General features: G+C 36.5%; 1 protein-coding gene across 1 annotated transcript in view; it reads left to right on the top strand.

Moving 5' to 3' along the window:
• Nucleotides 1–20,300, top strand: part of Bap170 (Brahma associated protein 170kD) — a 557,627-nt gene that overhangs the window by 167,410 nt on the left and 369,917 nt on the right. Inside the window, exon 7 of the mRNA XM_090388941.1 lies at nucleotides 18,397–18,479. Within this exon, the coding sequence (XP_090245067.1) occupies nucleotides 18,397–18,479 (83 nt within the window). The remainder of the gene's footprint in view (nucleotides 1–18,396; nucleotides 18,480–20,300) is intronic.

Here is a 20,300-nt window from a genome sequence, read left to right as displayed (position 1 = left end):
GTTAGAACTATGCGTATCCAGGAATAATGGTCATTATTCCTGGATATTATAAAGAATGTTATGGGCAGCTTATATCAGATTAAATGTACAGGATGATTCTGAGTTAGTCAGGCATTTTTACTGCCGAAGTCATGGAGTATGTGACTAGACAGTGCACACGTTCCCTTTGAAAAATTATGTTCTTATAAGTGCTGAGGCAGCACAAATTTCAATTGGCAGTGCATCTTTTTCAGATTTGAAATTTTTTGTCACCAAGTTTCTAATACTTTTTTGTGTTATTAAAGATAAAGAAATAGATGTTCTGCTGCGACATTCGTTCTATCAGTTTCAATGATAAACCTACTGGATGCTAATATGAAAGAAGAAAGAAAGAATTGATATACAGTGCTCCTTAGTTGGGGAACTGACAAGTGCACATGGAAGCTTGAAATATAACAAATGATTCCAGTTCATGCTTGGCATTTTAACAATTCCTCATAGCAATGCTGAATGTGAAAGAGTATATTCAGACAAACCAAAAAGGAAACTGAGTTCAGATCTCCTTCTGGTGAAACTTTTGAAATGCTCCCAAACAGCCATGTCTAGACAGCAAAGCCATTGTTATGAACAAAACTTTGACTTAACATTTGTGAAGGGGGAAAACGTCTGCAACTGTCTTTTTTGAAGTTAGCGGATGTCTAATTGAATATTGAAACAGAAATTCACAGACAGGAAAATGATAAGTAAGTTAATGTTTAAAAGCATGCTGTTCTGGTGAGCAATCATATGACTATGTTCTAATATGAAATGTGCGTTTTGCCAGTGAAATTTAATTTCTAGTTCAGTGTGGACTTTAAAAAAAAACTTCCTGCTTTTCCAAAATATCTCTAGTTTTCTTCCTGTTTTTTGAGAAGCACTCCTGCTTTTTTCACACAAAACCTGTTTTCCTTCTACTTACAATTGCCTGATCTTGTTTGAATAGTTGGTGAAGGATGGTTGCAGGATAAATGTGTGAAAATTTGCCTTCATCCAGCAGGTAATTGATTGTTGGAACAAACTTCCATCTGCTGGTGTGGAAGTGAGAATAAATTAGCATTAGCATTAGTAGAGGCATTTGATGCAAGAAAGCAAGCTTATGCAGCATCAGCCAAAAAAAAAAAAAAAAAAAAAAACCACTTCCACTTCACCCCTCTGTTCGTTCAAAATACCTGTCCAGCTGAGCCTTAAACTTATTTAGGCTATCAACCTCCACCACAAGGGCTGGAAGTCTGTTCCACCAACCAACCACCCGCTGGCTAAAGGCAAATTTCCGCACGTCTATCCTACATCTGTCTTTCCTCAATTTGAATTTATGCCCTCTCAGGTGATTTTTCTGAGCTAGAGGAAGAATCCCATCAGCATTGAGCATGCTTAAACCATTCAAGGCTTTATACACCTCTATCAGATCACCTCGCTGGTGCCTAGTCTCCAGACACTGTAATTTGCAAAACTTAAGCCTTTCTTCGTAAGAGCACCCCTTTGTTCCATTCACTAATCTTGTTGCCCTTCTCTGTACTCGTTCCAGCAGCTCTACATCCTTCTTGAAATGAGGCCTCCAGACCTGTATACAGTACTCTAGGTGTGGCCTGACCATCGCCTTATACAATGGAATAATCACCTCCTTATCCCTGCTGGAAAAATTCCTGTATATCATTGACAATACTCCATGAGCTACTCTTGCAGCCCGTCTGCACTGCTCAGAGAACTTCATATCTGCCTGCACAACCACCCCCAAGTCCCTTTCATTCTCTACCACTGTCAGTGTAGTACCACAGAGTTGATATGTTGCTCTGGGGTTGCTGTTTCCCATGTGTAGTACTTTACATTTGTCAATGTTAAACTTCATTTGCCACCTCTCAGCCCATCTGCTCAACCTTTCCAGATCCTGTTGCAGCAGCATAGTGTCAGTAGTGTCCTTGACAACCCTGCCAACCTTTGTATCGTCTGCAAACTTGGACTTTAAGCCCGATATACCATCATCAATACCATTTATAAATACAGAAAACAATAATGGACCCAACACTGAGCCCTGAGGGACTCCACTAATAACATCAGTCCACGATGAGCAGTGTCCATTGATTACCACTCTCTGTCTTCTCCCCCTCAACCACCCCTTTATCCATAGCAGCAATTTGCCTCCAATGTCACACTGCTCCAATTTATGTAGCAGTCTTCCATGTGCAACAGTATCAAAAGCCTTTCTAAGATCCAAGTATATAATATCAGTTATTCCCTGCATCCAGTTCTTTTGTGACTGCATCATAGTATCCAATCAAGTTGGTCAGGCAAGACTTCCCCTTAACAAAACCATGCTGTGTCTGAGCTATAACTGAAGTCTTGTCTAAATGATCCTGCAGTGCTTCTTTAACCAGTGCCTCCATTACTTTTCCTGGAACAGAAGTTAGGCTCACAGGTCTATAATTACTTGTGTCAGCCTTTGATCCTCCTTTGTGAATTGGGGTCACATTTGCACATTTCCAGTCTATGGGTACCTCCCCTGAGTCCAAGGAAGCTCTCATAATTATGGCTAAGGGTTTGCTTACTTCCTTTGCTGCCTCCTTTAATATAACTGGATAGATCCCATCCACCCTGGGTGCCTTTCTTGTGTTTATCTTCAACAGTTTCTCCTCCACTTTACTCCCAGTTATTTCAAGATTCTGTAGCTTACTGCTAGAGTTGAATACACCTCTGGCATTCCCCTCGCTGAATAACTCCTCATGTGTGAATGTCGATGCAAAATATTCATTTAGTTTGTTAGCTACCTGAGCAGGATCATCAACACTTGACCCATCAATATCAAGTGGACCAATCTGATTCATCCCCTTCCTTCTAGAGTTTACATAAGTAAAGAACTCTTTGCTGTTTTTCTTTGCATCCCTTGCCAAGGATTTCTCGTAATCTGCCTTCGCCTGCCTAACCTCCTTTGTAACTTGGTTGCATATCAACTTGTATCTATCATAGGCTTCTGTGTCATGTGTTAATTTATATGTATCCCATGCATTTTTCTTCTCTGCCATATGCCTCATTAGTTCATCTGACATCCATTTTGGCCTAAACCTTGAACAATATTTCTTAGTTGGTATGTAAAGCCTAGTAGCTTCCAAGATAAGTTCTTTGAATGCTTCCCATTTTGAATTTGCTGTTGGTAACATCATCAGTTGGTCCCACTGTATAGAATTTAAATACTGTCTCAGTCCATCGTAGTCGCCTTTACGGAAGCAATAACCCTTCCCTTTACCCCTAATGGTACTTACCTCTTTGAGTAAATCCCACTTCAGCACACTGTGATCACTGCCACCTAGTGGTTCATTTATCTGCAGATTCTTAATGCATGAAGAATCACTGCTGATAATCAAATCAAGAGTATTACTCCCTCTAGTTGCCTCCCGAACATGCTGATGTAGAAAACAATCATCCAATAAATCCACAAAAGCCCTGCTAGTGTGTGAGTAACCAGCCCCCAAATTCCAGTCAATTCCAGGTAATAGATTGTTGGAACAAACTTCCATCTGGTGGTGTGGAAGTGAGAATAAATTCAAGGAAGAATTAGACAAACTATTAGAAGGGTGATATGGGAAGTTATAATTATGGTGATATTTGCTGATATATGGGAAGTTATAATTATGGTGATATTCAGTGATATGGGAAGTTATAAATTATGGTGATATTAGGTGATGTGGTAAGTTCTGTTGTTGTTTTCTTGGCTGATGCTTGATAAGATTGCTTTCTTGCATTATTTGCTGCTATTAATACTATATTAAAATGCTTAGTGGACTCTGTTTACTTCTCTCTCTCTATGAGCTTCCCACTTTAGCATTTACATTTTTAACATCAGTAGGCCCTACTGAAAAGAGTTTCAAAATATTTCTGAGTCCATTTTAATCAAAAATCAAAATCTCTTCTGTTTACCTGTGACTGTAGTCATTCTTTGAATAAATCCCACATTACTATTTAGTGATATCACTGTCAGTTGAATGTTCGTTAACCTGAAGACTGCTAATACACGAAGAATACTGCTGATAACCATATCAAGAACGTTGCTTTCCCTTATGTCCTCTCTAACTTGTTGGTGTAAAAGGCAGCCATTCAGCAAATTATGAAATATTAGTTACTCCATCAGCTGCAAACTCACAAGTTCTACTTGATATCTGGAAAGTGAATTTTGCCATGATAAGACATTCTGATTTGCTGGCCCACTCTGATTTCCTGTATAATTGTTTATTTTGGTCACATATTCACAGTCTTTTAGCTGTAACAGACTCCAACTCTCATATTTGTTTTATGTTGGTATTTATGTCACAACAGATTGACACAGTATTACACTGGCAGACTGTGTTTACTGTGTTCTTTTCCATATATCTGTAACCAGAAGCATCACCCCACATAATATCTGTCCTTTCTATATATACACATTATAATCAACTGTTTTAAAATTTTGTATCGTCAACATCAGTGAAACTGTTTCTGTTATGCCTATGTCAGCATTTGAAAATTTGATCAATATTTCAAACTCATCAAATATATTTACTATATTCATAGCATTAGTGTACAAGAAAGGTAATGTGTGCTGTTTGTGTTTTTAGTATTACCCATACTAACATTTTAGTATTATCCATGTAAAGTAATACTTAATGTAATTGCTAGTCCCCTGTGGACCCTCATCAGGCCATATAATCTCCACCTGCCCACTTTTAATGCTGCTGCATGAGAAGTGGGCATAGAAAGGGAATTATAATTAAATTAGAAACAATGAGAATCAATTTTACTTTTGTCTGTTGATAAATAGCTAGTCTGGGTATCACCCCAAACTAACAGTTTTCCAACCTTTCTACCATTTTCTCAATAGTGTCAGCAGATATTCATGTGCCTCTTATATTGAAGTGCATCCCATCTCTGAAAAACAAACAGTCTCATCTGTTAATCAGCTATTATAATGAAAGAATCCTTGGATTCGGGCAAAGTTCCTCAAGAAATGATATGTGCAGACATAGGATGAAATGAGTAACCACAAACCTGTTAACCAGGGAAGATTATGAAATGCTTAGTTAAGGATGTAATACAAGAACTTATGGACAGGATTGGAATTATGAGATGGGGGATCTCAGCATACCTTTGTTAATTAGGATAATGTATGACAGAAGTAATCGTCTACTATGAAGTTGTAACTAAAGAATTGAGTGCAAGGAATAACTCTGACATTGAATTACTAAATTGGAGTAGTATGATGTTACGGGTTATAAATGGCCACTCTCCGTCTTGAACTATTGTTATGATTGGATTACACAGAGTTTGCTGCTTGACTGTCTTGCTATTACTGATATTCATAAATAATATTGATATGGGTGTTTCATATTTAATGTATAATTTTTCTGACGATTTTTAAAGTTGAGAATGTTAATTAATTATCATTAACTTAGCATTAGTAGAGGCATATGATGCAAGAAAGCAAGCTTATGGAGCATCAGCAAAAAAACAAAAAAAAACAAAAGAACAACCACTTCCATTTCACCCCTCCGTTTATTCGAAATACCTGTCCAGTTGAGCCTTAAATTTATTTAGACTACCAACTTCCACAACAAGGGATGGAGGTCTGTTCCACCAACCAACTACCTAAAGTCAAATTTCCACACATCTATCCTACATCTGTCTTTTCTCAATCTGAATTTATGCTCTCTCAGGTGATTATTCTGAGCAAGAGGAAGAATCCCATCGGCATTGAGCATGCTCAAACCATTCAAGGCTTTATACACCTCTATCAGATCACCTTGCCGGTGCCTAGTCTCCAGACACTGTAATTTGCAAAACTTAAGCCTTTCTTCTTAAGAGCAACCCTTTGTTCTATTCACTAATCTTGTTGCCCTTCTCTGTACTTATTCCAGCAGCTCTACATCCTTCTTGAAATGAGGCCTCCAGACCTGTATACAGTACTCAAGGTGTGGCCTGACCATTGCCTTATACAAGGGAATAATCACCTCCTTATCCCTGCTAGAAAAATTCCTGTATATCATTGACAAGACACCATGAGCTACTCTTGCAGCCCGTCTGCACTGCTCAGAGAGAACTTCATATGTGCCTGCACAATAACCCCCAAGTCCTTTTCATTCTCTACAGCAAGACTAGATAAATTATTTGAATGGACTGAAAAATGTCAGCTGAGGTTTAATATGGAAAAATGTAAGATCAAGGTGGCAGTAATTGGAGTAATCAGTCACCTGGGTACTACAAAACACAAGTTAGTTGATAAATAAAAGAGCTTGAGGGTAATTATTTTTTGGGCAGTGTGGAGAATGGTAGGACAGCTGATGGGTGTTCTGTCATTGATACATTGGAACCATGCCAATAGATTCATGGTTGTAAAGAATGCGAAATCCTGAATACCAAGTGATTTCTAGTGATTGAGCAATTAAGAAACGATATAAACTTACAGCCAAGATATTCTTTCTCAGTGTATTCTGTTTTCTGTCTAAGTACTTTATTCTATAAAACAAAAAAAAAAGCATCAGAAATTAAAAGTAAACAGTGGTTCAGAAATAAAAGATAACCCTTTTTTTTTTTTTCGCTAACTCACTAAGTTACACTGCCACCTAGTGCCCGTGTAACTCTCCACATGCCTCCAGGTGATAGGGACTGGAAATCTGGGAGGAAAAGGACTCAGTCCCAGGATAAGAAGGAGTAACCATGACATGAAATAGAACTAAATTTTGTCGTCAGCCTACCTATTAATTTTGACCATTTAAATGGTCAAAATTAATTGCAAAAATGAAGGGTACAGCAAAAATTCAAAGAACGAATGCAAAACACACATGCAGGAAAAATTGCAGGAAAACCTTCACCATTTCTAATACAGAAGAGAGCTAAAAGGAATATCTGTAACACTCAAATCTATCAGATGCTCAGTTTTGGTTATATATTAATATATATTAGGGGGGCTTTGCCCCATGCTCGCTTCTTTTGATAAAATAAAATAAAATACTTATAGAAGCTTTCGACACTGTGTGTGTGTTCCTCAGCTATGAATACATAAATGCATTACATATGGAAATCAAGAATGGTATCGCGTGGTCATCCTAGAAAAACAAAGTGCATTCCTGAGGTTTATCTAGCATGATCATGCTAAAACAGAAGCTTGTTTTACCACAGTAAAACAAGCTTCTGTTATGTAGTTTAGTATTTGTTACGTATTACCACGTAACCCACATCCCTCTTCTCCCATTGGCTGAATGAATATCACTAGGAGGATAATTATTTTAATGTATAGAAAGATATATAATTTTTTTTTTTTTTTAATGAAAACCTTAAGCATGAGAGATTCAATTGAAACTGCTAATACAAAATAGTATGAAAAACTTCTAAAAGTAACCAGCCTTGGAGGGCTTTCATTTGCAGTACCATCCCACACAACACTCAATTTATCTAGAGTACTAATTTCAGATGGATCTCTTCAAAGTGACAGAGGATGAAATGTATAAAGTTGTGATTTTTTTTATTTTTTAAAATTATTTATTTACTTATTTTTTGGCTGATGGCTGTGTAAGCTTGCTTTCTTGCATCAATTGCCAAATGCTTACATTAATTTCTATCAGATGATGACAGCGTTTACTATTAGTATTAGTAGTGGTAAATGATGCAATAAAGCGAGCTTATACAATATCAGACAAAAAAAAAGAACATTTCATCTATCCATCCTCTCCAATAGCTTGTTTAGTTCTTCATTTCTGAATATCCACTTCCACAACAACAGGCAAAAGCGTGTTCCATCAATCAACCATGTATTGGCTGTAGGGAAACTTCCACACATCTATTCTGCAACTGTCCTTCCTTAGTTTGAATTTATGCCCCATCATCTGCATAATCCTATAAAGAAGAAAAATCCCATCAGCATTGAGTTTGCCCAAGCCATTCAAAGCCTTAAACACCTCAATCAGATTACCCTGCAGGTGCCTGGCCACCAGAAATTGCAGTTTGCAGAACTGAAGCCTTTCTTAGTAAGAGCACCACTTTGTTCATGCCACCAATCTTGTTGCCCTTCTCTGCAACCATTCCAGCAGCTCTGTATCCTTCCTAAAATGAGGCCTCAAGACCTGTATGCAGTATTCAAGATGTGGCCTGACCTATGCCATATTCAGTGGGATAATCACCTCCTCATTCCTGCTAGAAAAATATCTCTATATTATTGACAAAACCCCATGAGTTGTCCTGGCAGCCTGTCTGCACTGCTCAGGGAACATCGTATCTGACTGCGCAATTGCCCTGAGGTCTTTTTTAATTTTCCACTACCCTGAATGTAGTACCACAGAGTTGGTATTACCTTACCCTGGGATTACTGCTACCCATATGTAGTAACTTGCATTTGTCAATCTTAAACTTAAATTACAATTTCTCAGCTTATTGTCCTAATTTTTCTGACACTTGTTTCAGCAGAATACCTTCATTATCAATAACCCCAGCCAAACTTTGTCATCTGCAAAATTAGACATTAACCTGATATGCCTTCATCATTATCATTAATAAATATAAAGACAATAATATGCCCAACACTGAGCCATTGGGTTCTGTGCTAATAACATCAGTCCATGAAGAGCAGTGTTCATTTGATAACCACACTATTTTCTAACAACTCAATCGTCACTTTATCCATAGCAGTAACTTGACATTAATACCACACTGCTCCAATTTGTATAACAGTCTTTTGTGTGCAATAGGATCAAAAGATTTCCTGATATTCAAGTATACATCATATTAAAATAATTTTTTTGCTTCCAGTTCCTTTGTTACTGCATCATAGTATCTAATCAAATTGGTCAGACAAGATCTCTCCTTAATGAACCTTTGCTGTTACTGAAATATCACTGCACTCCTGTCTAGATGTTTCTGAATCACTTTGTTAAGCAGTCATTCCATTATTTTCCCTGGAACAATAGTGAAATTATAGTAATCTTATAATACCGTGATAAATCTGATTACAAAATGAATAGCAAATGCTTAGAAAATGGTACTCACCTTGTATAAATCTGCAATAGATTTTTTGGTGGATGGTGGCTAAATTTAGGTTGGAAGAAGCATTAAAAAGAACTAAGGCAGGGAATGGGGTGAAAATATTTTAAACAGATTTTAAAATGAGCACAAGGAAGTAGAAATGCAGATCTCCAATCCTCAGTGCAGGATTGACTTGTCCTGAAACTGTTGAAGTGGTAGTATGCGCAGGTATTGGAAGTTGTGGAGGAACCGAATTTGGTGGTAGTGCTGCCGATGTAACAGGTGTCGCAGTTTGGTTGGCATTTTATGAGATATATTATATTATTGAGATCATTGATGGGATATTTGTGTGTATCTTTATAAGAATTAAATAGGAACCTAGTTTATTGTAAGTGGAGAAGGTGAGGGAGATGTCGGTATCTTTGAATGTACGTCGGAATTGTGCTGCGAGTTCACTATGATAAGGAAGAACTATGCGAGTATTTGTCTTGTTACTGTGTCTGGTGGGGTTATTAATACTGTTTTTAACGGTGGATATGTTGGATGAGTTGAGGGGGGGGTAGCTCCTAGTTATGAATTTATCAGTAAGGTATTGAAGTTCATTGTGTAGATCGTTTTGTGAAGAGCTGAATTTGATAGTGTTGTAAATTTGGTTGTGTAGGACGGCTTTTTTGGTACTAAGGGGATGATGTGAAGTGAAATGTAGATATTTACCGGTGTGCGTGTTTTTTCTGAAAATCTTGGTATTTAAATTTGTGTCTGTTGTATAAATAGTAAGATTAAGAAAATTAATCTGGTTGTCCGTTGCGATTTCAAGTGTAAGGTTTAGCCTGTCATGTATTGTATTGAATTTTAAAAAAAGATTGTCTATGGTTGTTCTGTTGCCTATTATTAGGATATCATCAGCGTAGCGGATGTATAATTTAATTTCAGAAGGGAAAGGCTGTAAAATTTGGTTTTCAATAGTGGCGAGATAAATACACCAGTCTAACAGGATAATAAATTCTAAACTCACATCTCTCCCTAACAAAAAAAACAACAACTCTTGGATTTACAAAGACTAAGCAAAACCCCAAATATCATCATCCAAAAAGCTGTCAAAGGAGACACAATCATTATCCTGAACAAGAACACCTACACAGAAAAAATGGAGTTAATTTTAGCCGACCAATATGCATATACAAATGACAAAACTTAAAAATAAACTTAACACAATTCTCAGAAAACTCAGACAGAACAAAGAAATCAACCTCTTTACATTACAACAGATAGGTATTTGCAACAAGATTCTACCCCACATGTTCGGAATAACCAAGTTACACAAACCTGGCCACCCACTAAGACCTATCGTTTCTTTTAGTAGATCAGCTTTTGCTAATTTATCCACCTTCCTTGTCAAAATTATATCCCCACTCACTCGATTCTCTACATTCAAAATTAATAATACCAACCAAGCATTCCAAAAAATCAGCAACACCACCATATCCGACGAAGACGTATTAGCTTCTTTTGACGTCATATCCCTATACACTAATGTGCATATCCCTTTCACCCTACAAGCATTACGCGTACTTCTAACAGCTGATGACACTTTAACGAAACGTACCTCTCTTTCAGTTGACCACATCCTTGAACTTACCACTCTTTTACTAGACGCTAGATATTTTAGATGCTAGATATTTTAGATTCAATAATAAAATTTATCGACAAACATTTTGTTTACCAATGGGTTTAGGCATTTCTGCCCCCCTTTCTGAAATTTATCTCACCACTATTGAAAACCAAATTTTACAACCTTTCCCTTCTGAAATTAAATTATACATCTGCTACGCCGATGATATTCTAATAATAGGCAACAGAACAACCATAGACAATCTTTTTTTTAAAATTCAATACAATACATGACAGGCTAAACCTTACCCCCGAAATCGCAATGGACAACCAGATTAATTTTCTTAATCTTACTATTTATACAACAGACACATTTAAATACCAAGATTTTCAGAAAAAACACGCACACCGGTAAATATCTACATTTCACTTCACATCATCCCCTTAGTACCAAAAAAGCCGTCCTACACAACCAAATTTACAACGCTATCAAATTCAGCTCTTCACAAAACAATCTACACAATGAACTTCAATACCTTACTGATAAATTCATAGCTAGGAGCTACCCCCCCTCAACTCATCCAACATATCCACTGTTAAAAACAGTATTAATAACCCCACCAGACACAGTAACAAGACAAATACTCGCATAGTTCTCCCTTATCATAGTGAACTCGCAGCACAATTCCGACATCAATTACATTCAAAGATACCGACATCTCCCTCACCTTCTCCACTTACAATAAACTAGGTTCCCTATTTAATTCTTATAAAGATACACACAAATATCCCATCAATGATCTCAAATATAATATATCTCATAAAATGCCAACCAAACTGCGACACCTGTTACATCAGCAGCACTATCACCAAATTCGGTTCCTCCACAATTTCCAATACCCGCGCATACTACCACTTCAACAGTTTCAGGACAAGTCAATCCTGCACTGAGTTAACAACCCGTGCTCAAACCCACAACCACACGCCCCTTGTTGACTCTGCCATCACTATTATTAAACTTAGATCGAGCTACAGAATTCTTCAATATGAAGCCCTCACCATCGAATGGTATCGATACCATTCCGATCTCAACATTATTAACGCTAAACTTCCCTTCACTCTTTCACCGGCTTGGAACCTCTCGCGGCTAAAGTTCCCACGTGTCAAAAAGAGCATCACGAGAGTATAGATAAAGTTTAAATACAACACGCGCCCACTTCTCTCCCATTTGCCAACTGATGACGGTTTATTCAACGAAAGTCCCTCGTAACGATTATTGGCACCACCGGTCTTCTCTCTTTTTTCATTTTTTCATTCGCGTCTTTTATGACAACCAAGAATTGGAGATCTGCATTTCTACTTACTTGCACTCATTTTAAAATCTGTTTAAAATATTTTCACCCCATTCGCCTTAGTTCTTTTTAATGCTTCTTCCAACCTAAATTTAGCCACCATCTACCAAAAAATCTATTGCAGATTTATACAAGGTGAGTACCATTTTTCTAAGCATTTGCTATTCATTTTTTTTCCCTGGAACATAAATGAAGCTAACAGTTTTGTAATTACTTTTGTCATCCTTTGATTCCCCTTTGTGAATTGAGGATACATTCAGACACATCTCTAGTCCACTGAGACCTCTCCTGAATCCAAAGATGGTCTTGCAGTTATGCTCTTCTTTCTGCTGACCTTAATATAATTGGATAGATTCCATTCACCCCACTTGCCTTTTTTATGAAGCTTCAGCAGTTTCTCTTCCACTCTCCTTTCAGTTATTACAAAATCATTTAGCTCTCTTTCTTAGATCTTGATAAATTTCTGGCATCCACTTCCCTAAAGAATTCTACATGTATGAATGTGGATGCAAAATGCCTATTCAATTTGTCAGCAACCTGAGCAGGATCATCAATGATTAAACCATCGATATCAAGTGGACCAAATGTGATTCATCCTATTCCTTATAGTGTTTACATAAGTAAAGAAGCCTTTGTACAGCTTCAAGCACAGACTATGCTGTGAAAAATTCTACCCCTTGAGCCTTGCACAGTTTCTCCAGGCTGAATTGATTAACAAGGCTCTCATCATGTACTCCCTACTATTGTGTATCAGCAGAATTGCAGACACTTAAATTTAACCCTAACTTGCAACTTTTTCCCAACATTGCCCTGTACTTGTTAAGTAAATTCTCAGATGTCGTATTCTTAATGTCATTTGTGCCAACGTAACGTAACATAAGTAAACTGCATAACTTACTTGTAAGTTATGCAGTTTACTTACGCCGTTATCAATCCACTGCAGGATGGAAGCTTTCTCAATGATTCATGTTGAGGGAAATGGACCATAATCTGTCACACTTGTTGGCAGATTTACTGTATTTAGCAGTCAGGGGCTTGAACCCCAGTCTACTCAAAGAGTATATGCTACTGCGCTCCCTCTTCTGACCACTTGGCTACGGAGGCCTTATGCCTTTGTGCCCTTAAAAGTTGATATCTGATCTACAACATTATCAACTTTTGCCTCTGTCAGATATACCCTTGTCCTAATCCACCAACCTTTTTTTGAACGATATATTTCCTGTTTCCCTGACAATAGCTACTTACTCTGAGACCAGTGCATTCTGCTTTTGGTGTTACCTGATGCAAAAGTGCATACTCTTTGACATCATTGAAGGAAGAATGTGATAAAGGAACATCAGTCATAGAGTTTTTTATTTTGTTTTGTGCACAGAGGGAAATCAGGAAAACTTCAGGAAACATCAGGAAAACTTTTGAAAAACACTCAAATTGTTCATATCAAGGATATCTCTGAAAATACAAGTTTGAACATGTGACAAAAAACTTATTCAGTTGGATTGAGCTAGTACACTTCTAGTAATTTTGCTGCTTTTTTTTTCTTTGGTGGATATCTATCACTTATCTGTTACTATCAAAAGCATCTTTTCATAATTTCTACTTTTTGGACATCAAAGATTTAAGAGAATAATTTACAAGTTGAGTGCGCGTAGCACAAGTTGTTCTTTCCAGCAATTTGGAAATTTAAAGTTGAGCACATAGTTAAGTTAGCCCTAAACCAAGGTACATAATTTTTCTTAGGATATGTAGAGAAATAACAATTTTGCTGAGTTTTACAAATGCATTTATAATGAAATGAGTCTATAAATGCCATGTTTGCAATAAAAGATGGTGCTGTTTGTCTATGTTAATGTGAAAATAGAACTGAATGAATTAAATATGAACCGAATCACCATAGTTTAAACAAACTGTAATAGGAAAATTGTAAAATTTTAAAATGAACTGTAATAGGAACAAATAGGAAAATTTACGTGACAGAGGCTCAAGAGTTCTAACTGAATATACAGGATAAAATCATATTGTTGGTGATATGATTTCCCTCCTGTATCAGACATGTGAAACCAGGAATAAGGCATGAGTAACTATATGTTTCCCTCTTGCTAAACTGTACAGAGCTCTGCCACATCACCAAAATATAGTAATCATAATGATGCTTTTTTAATAATACAGAGTTTTACAAAGTAGTTTAAAAACTTTAAACATTTGTGAGCACTATACTTTCAGAAACTTAAGGGAAGATAAATATATAAAATTAAAGAGGAACACCTAAAGTTTCGATGAGTGTTATAGCTACAAATATGGGCAACAGCAGTTATTTAAAAAAGATACCACTGAAAATCAAGCTTCTCCCACACTTTATGCATCATTCTTAGGTTACTTTTGGTATGTCATCAGCAATTCTGGCCTTCAGTTCAACCACATTCTTTGGTAGTGGTGGTCAGTAGGTGTAATTTTTCATGAAACTCCAAAGATCAAAATTCATATGAAGTCTGAGAGGAGTCATGAAGACAAGTGAATATGACCTGAATGACCAATCTATCTTAGGAGTGTTGATCCAGGCATGCTGTCAATTCTTCATGCTAATAAGGTGGAGCTCCATCTTGTTGGAAGAAGAATTGCCCATTGGGATCATTAGCCTGATTTGTGGTATCATAAAACTCTAGACATATCAAGATATGTTTACTATTATGGATAAAGGATTGTGTGGATTGTGTGGAAGAAGACAGAGAGTAGTTATCAGTGGAATTTTCTCTTTTGGACTAATGTTATTAGTGGAGTCCCCAGGGTTCAATGCTGGAGCCCATTGTTGTTTTCTGTATTTATTAATGATATTGATGAAGGCATATTATTTGTCTTAATGTCTAAGTTTGCAGATGATAATAAGCTTGAAAGGATGGTTGATGACAGTAATCAAGTTATGCTACTACAACAAGAACTAGAAAAATTATACAGATGATCTGAGAAATGGCAGTTGAAGTTTAACAAATGATAAAAAGTTTTTAATTACTTTCATTGTTTATCATATGCAAAGTATATCTTTGAAAAAAGTAAAGAGATATGTCTTGTTTAGGATTCCTGTTGAATTTAAGAAGAATATTTGTTTGAAGTTATGAGCTAAATTAAATGAAAAATTTATCAAGGGTTCTGTTATGTTTGTTTGTTATTTGGTTTTTAGGAGCATTAGCAACTAAGGCCATATTGCTCCAGGATATGCAGTGGTCATTCCCTGACCTTTCCGCATCCTCCGTATTTGGTGGTGATGGGCTCGAACCCCGGTCTAATCAAGAAGCATGTGCTATGCACTGCTGCTCCTTCCCACCTGGCTACGGAGGCGCCGGTTCTGTTATGATTTGAGTCAGTTGAGACTGAACATTTGTTTTGTTTTCTCAACAGGAATGTTTTAACACAGTTTGCATTTTTTTTAAAAGAAACTTTAAAATTGTTTTTTTAATGAGGTGTGATTCAGCTTTAAAAAAAAAAGAATAAAAATTTAACCAAATGTTTTATAGCATTCCTTCAAACAAATGGCAGCTTTTTTTTTTTTTTTTTTTTTTTTTGGCCAGGATTGACATATATTAATAGTGGCAAATGATACAAGAAAGCAAGCTTATAGAGCATCAGCCTAAAGGGGGGAAAGCTACCCCCCACCACACCCATTCATCCCTTCCAATAATTTGTCTAGTTCTTCCTTAAATTTATTCAAACTACCCACTTCTACAAAAACATATGGAAATTTGTTCCTACAGTCAACCACCTGCTGATTGAAGGTAAATTTCCACGCATCTCTCTTGCAAACATCCTTCCTCAATTTGAATTTATGCTCTCTCTCATATGCATAGTCTTAGCAAGAGGAATATTGCAAAGAATGCCATCAACATTGAGCTTACTCAATTCATTCAAGGCCTCACCTCAAACAGGTCTCACAGGTGGCTAGTCTCCAGACACTGCAGTTTGCAGAACTTACGCCTTTCTTTGCAAAGAAAGGCTTCAATTTTGCAAATTGCAGTGCCTGGAGACTAGACACCTGTGAGGTGATCAGGTTGAGATTCTTAATGCTTTGAATGGCTTGAGCAACCTCAGTGCTAATGGGATTTTTTCCCTTGCTCAGACTATACACATAAATTCAAATTAAGGAAGTGCGGTTGCAGAATAGATGTTCAGAAGTATGCCTTCTGCAACTGGTGGTTGATTTTTGGAATAAACTTCAATCCTTTGTTGTGTAAGTGGACAGTTTGAATAAATTCAAGGAAGAACTGGACACACTATTACAGGGAATAAATAGGCAAAATTGATTTTTCTTTTTTTTTTTTTTTTTGGATGATGCTGATGCTGTATAAGCTTTCATTCTTGCATCATTTGCACTACTAATACTAAGAGCAGTGCTAATTGATAACCATCCTCTGTCTTCTCCCAATGAACCATCCCTTTAGCCAGAGCAGTAACTTGCCCTTAATTCGAAATTGCTCCAGTATATAAAGCAGTCTTTTATGTATAACATATGAGAAGCCTTCCTGAAATTCAAGTATGTGATATCAAAATTATTTTTTGCATCCAGTTCCTTTGTTACTGCATCATAGTATCCAGTCAGGTTGGTCAGATAAGGTCTTGCCTTAATGAACCCATTCTGTGATTGAAGTATAACTGCACTCTTGTCTAAGATGGCCCTGCATTATTTCTTTAACCAGTGGCTCCATTGTTTTTCCTAGAACCAAAATTAAGTTAACATGTCTGTAATTACTCATATCACCCTTTGATCCCCCTGTTGTGACGAGGATAAATTTGCACATCTCCAGTAAGTAGGGACCTCCCCCTATATCCTAAAGAATTCCCTATTCTTGAATGTAGATACAAAATACTTATTCAGTTTGTTAGCAACCTGAGTAGGATCATCAACAGTTAAACCATTGACATTAAGTGAACTAATGTAATACAGTCCCTTGCTTCTATTGTTAATATAAGTACAAAAGTCTGCTGCTTTTCATGGCATTCTTTTCTAAGACTTCTCATAATCTGCCTTCACTTGCCTAAACTTTTTTGTGACTTGATTGTAGACCTGTTTATAATGACCATATTATGATTTATATGCATCCCATTCATTTTTCTTTTCTTAGTTGATATGAAAAGCTTGATAGCTTCTATGATTATTTCTCTGAATACTTCCTATTTAGAATTTACTGTTGTTAACATCATCAATTGATCCCACTGCTAGAATTTAAAAATTGTCTGAGACCACTTTAGTCACTCTTACAAAAGCCCCTTCTCTTTACCCTTGATAGTAGTTATGTGTTTAAGTAAATCCCACATCAGTACACTGTGATCACTGCCACCCAGTAGATGTTTTACGTGCAGATTCTTAATCAATGAAGAATTTCTGCTAATAGTTAGATCATGAGTATTGCTTTCTCTTGTTGCATCTTTAACATGCTTCTAAAGAAAACTGTCATCTGATAAATCCATAAGTGTTGTTAGTGTGTTAGTGACTAACTCACAAATTTCATTTAACATCTCGAAAGTTAAAATCCCCCTTATAAGACACTCTGATTTACTGGCCTACTGTGTTTCTCTCTGCAGTTGTTTGGTATACTCATCACAGTTATTGTCCTACTCATCAGAGTCCTATCCTATTGGTATACTCATTACAATCCTACTCTCATTTTCCCCAATGCTTATGTCACACAAAACTGACTCAATATTGCACTGGCCACCCATGTTGCCTTAGATTTAATATGCTTCTTAAGTAAGAGCATAACCCCTACACTCTCCTATCCTGTCTGTATACATGCACTTCCCATATTCAAATTCAGGATCTCTTATTATTATATCTAAGTGACATTGTGTCGCTGATATCCCTACAATGCTGCATTTGATGATTTAATCAGTACTTCGTATTCATCAAATTTATTTACAATGCTCCTAGCATTAGTGTACATGCAAGTATACATATCAATGTTTAAAAGCAATCTGCCCTTCTAATGGATGAAATTTTCAGAAAATAAGTTGGTCCCTTTACAGCTTATGTTTGAAAAATATGTTGAGCTATGCATTTTATGGAAGACCTCTTTTTTCTAATCATTATAAAAAAAACAAAAATTTCCTCAGTAAAGTTTTCAAGAGTATATCTGATTAAATTTGCATTAAGGTAAAATTGTGCTTTGAAACGTTACACAGCTATTTTATGCTGAAAGCCAAATCACCAATAATGGTGGTTGTGTAGATCAACTATAAGTTAATTTTATTGCTGCTGATCCATAATTTACTTTATTGCTGCAGATGCTGCTAGGTTCCAAGATGCAACCTCTATCATATCTTAAAACCAACTAAAATTATGGTACTTAGACTGTAGTACTTTAATTAATGTTGAACTCATTCTGAATTTCAAAAAATGAAATTCAGTTTTTTTCATTATTCGTAATTTAAATAACTTCTTTTGTCATTATTACAGATAGTACATTATGTGAAGACGGATTACTCAAGCCAAATAAAGAACTTGGAAGTAAAAATTTAGAGGGACAGCGAGTTCTAAGGGTAAAACATTGTTTTAATAATGCATTATGAATTAAACTGTTCTTAAACAAAAAGAGAATAATAATGCTCTTAAAACACACATGTTTTTTTGAAATGTTCCTTACATTTAATCATACAGTGGATATGCCATAAATAAATTTCAGGAGCAAGGCACACTGATGCATTCTGTTCGCTTACTTAAAAATCTGGCACTTTAAAATTTTATTCTTAATTCTGGCACTACACTAGATAATGTCTTCAGTAGCTTTAGTATTGTAATGAGGGGAGGTATCAAAAAAAAAACAAGTTGTCTTGCCCTGGACAGCATGTTACATCCTGACTGTATGGACACAATGAATGAAGGTGGCCATGTCTGAGCTACTCACCCCTGTCAGTCTGGTCCTAATGATCCTCCCCTGTTTGGCACTCAGGCTGTGCCTTTAGTCCATTGTACAGATTATATATATGTATATTCTTCACTTTACCATGCACGAAATATCTATTCTTTGCATGCTATGGTGAGGGACTTTGCCCTAATACAGGGTTACATTATCTTATATGAGAACCCAGAAAATGTGTATAACTTTGGATGAAAGAGTGAGGTCATGAAATTTAAAGTTAAATTCTTTTTTCTCTAGCATTACTTAATTTATCAGGAAAAATGTTGAAAATGATTACCATATCATCGTCAAGCACAGTGAAGCATGTGTATGACACAAAACGATGGTAGATATGAAGTTTTCTGAGCAGTGCAGACGGTCTGCAAGAGTAGCTCATGGTGTCTTGTCAATGATATGCAGGAATTTTTCTAGCAGCAATAAGGAGGTGATTATCCCCTTATATAAGATGTTGGTCAGGCCACACCTTGAGTACTGTATACAGGTCTGGAGGCCTCATTTTAAGAAGGAAGTAGAGCTGTTGGAACAAGTACAGAGAAGGGCAACAAGATTAGTGAATGGAATAAAGGGTTGCTCTTACGAAAAAAGGTTTAAGTTTTGCAGATTACAGTGTTTGGAGACTAGGCACCTGTGAGGTGATCTGATTGAGGTGTATAAAGCCTTGAATGGTTTGAGCATGCTCAATGCTGATGGGATTCTTCCTCTTGCTCAGAATAACCACCTGAGAGGGCATAAATTAAAATTGAGGAAAGACAGTTGTAGGATAGATGTGTGGAAGTTTGCCTTTAGCCAGCGGGTAGTTGATTGGTGGAACAGACTTCCATATTTTGTTGGGGAAGTTGATAGCCTAAATAAATTTAAGGCTGAGCTGGACAGGTATTTGGAATGAACAGAGGGGTGAAATCAGAGCGTTTTTTTTTTTTTTTTGGCTGATGCTGCATAAGCTTGCTTTCTTGTATCGTATGTCTCTACTAATGCTAATGTGTCTTTTCTTTTCAGTTCTTTCTTTTTTTTTTTTTTTTTCCAGAGTGTGTGGATTATTTTTGTTGGCATTTTCTTTGATATGGCCCCCATATATACAAGGTGGCTATTAAATAAATATAACAAAATATTTCACATCTTACAAGTTACCCCATTCAAAATAATGGATTGGGCTTACACACCCTGTTCGATATGTTTCTTCCAAGCACAGAAATATTTCTGAAAGTCAACTTCTGTAAGCCCTTTTAATACTTTGGTCATTTTTTTCTGAATGTCTTTATTGGATGAAAATGGATTCCCTCAACTACACTTTTCAGTATTGGGAAGAGAAAAGGGTGTCAAGGGAATAATTTTTTGGCCAGAAACTGGCAAATAGAGAGCATGTATGCTGGTGCATTGTCTTGATGGAGCATCCAATGATCCTTCCATAATTCAGGTCTCTTCCTTTGAATTTTTTCATGCG

The sequence above is a fragment of the Mastigoproctus giganteus genome, chromosome 14, assembly GCF_048544385.1.
Source record: "Mastigoproctus giganteus isolate SK-2022 chromosome 14, ASM4854438v1, whole genome shotgun sequence".
NCBI classification, from domain to species: Eukaryota; Metazoa; Arthropoda; class Arachnida; order Uropygi; family Thelyphonidae; genus Mastigoproctus; species Mastigoproctus giganteus.
This window is presented reverse-complemented; position numbering and strand designations above follow the sequence as displayed.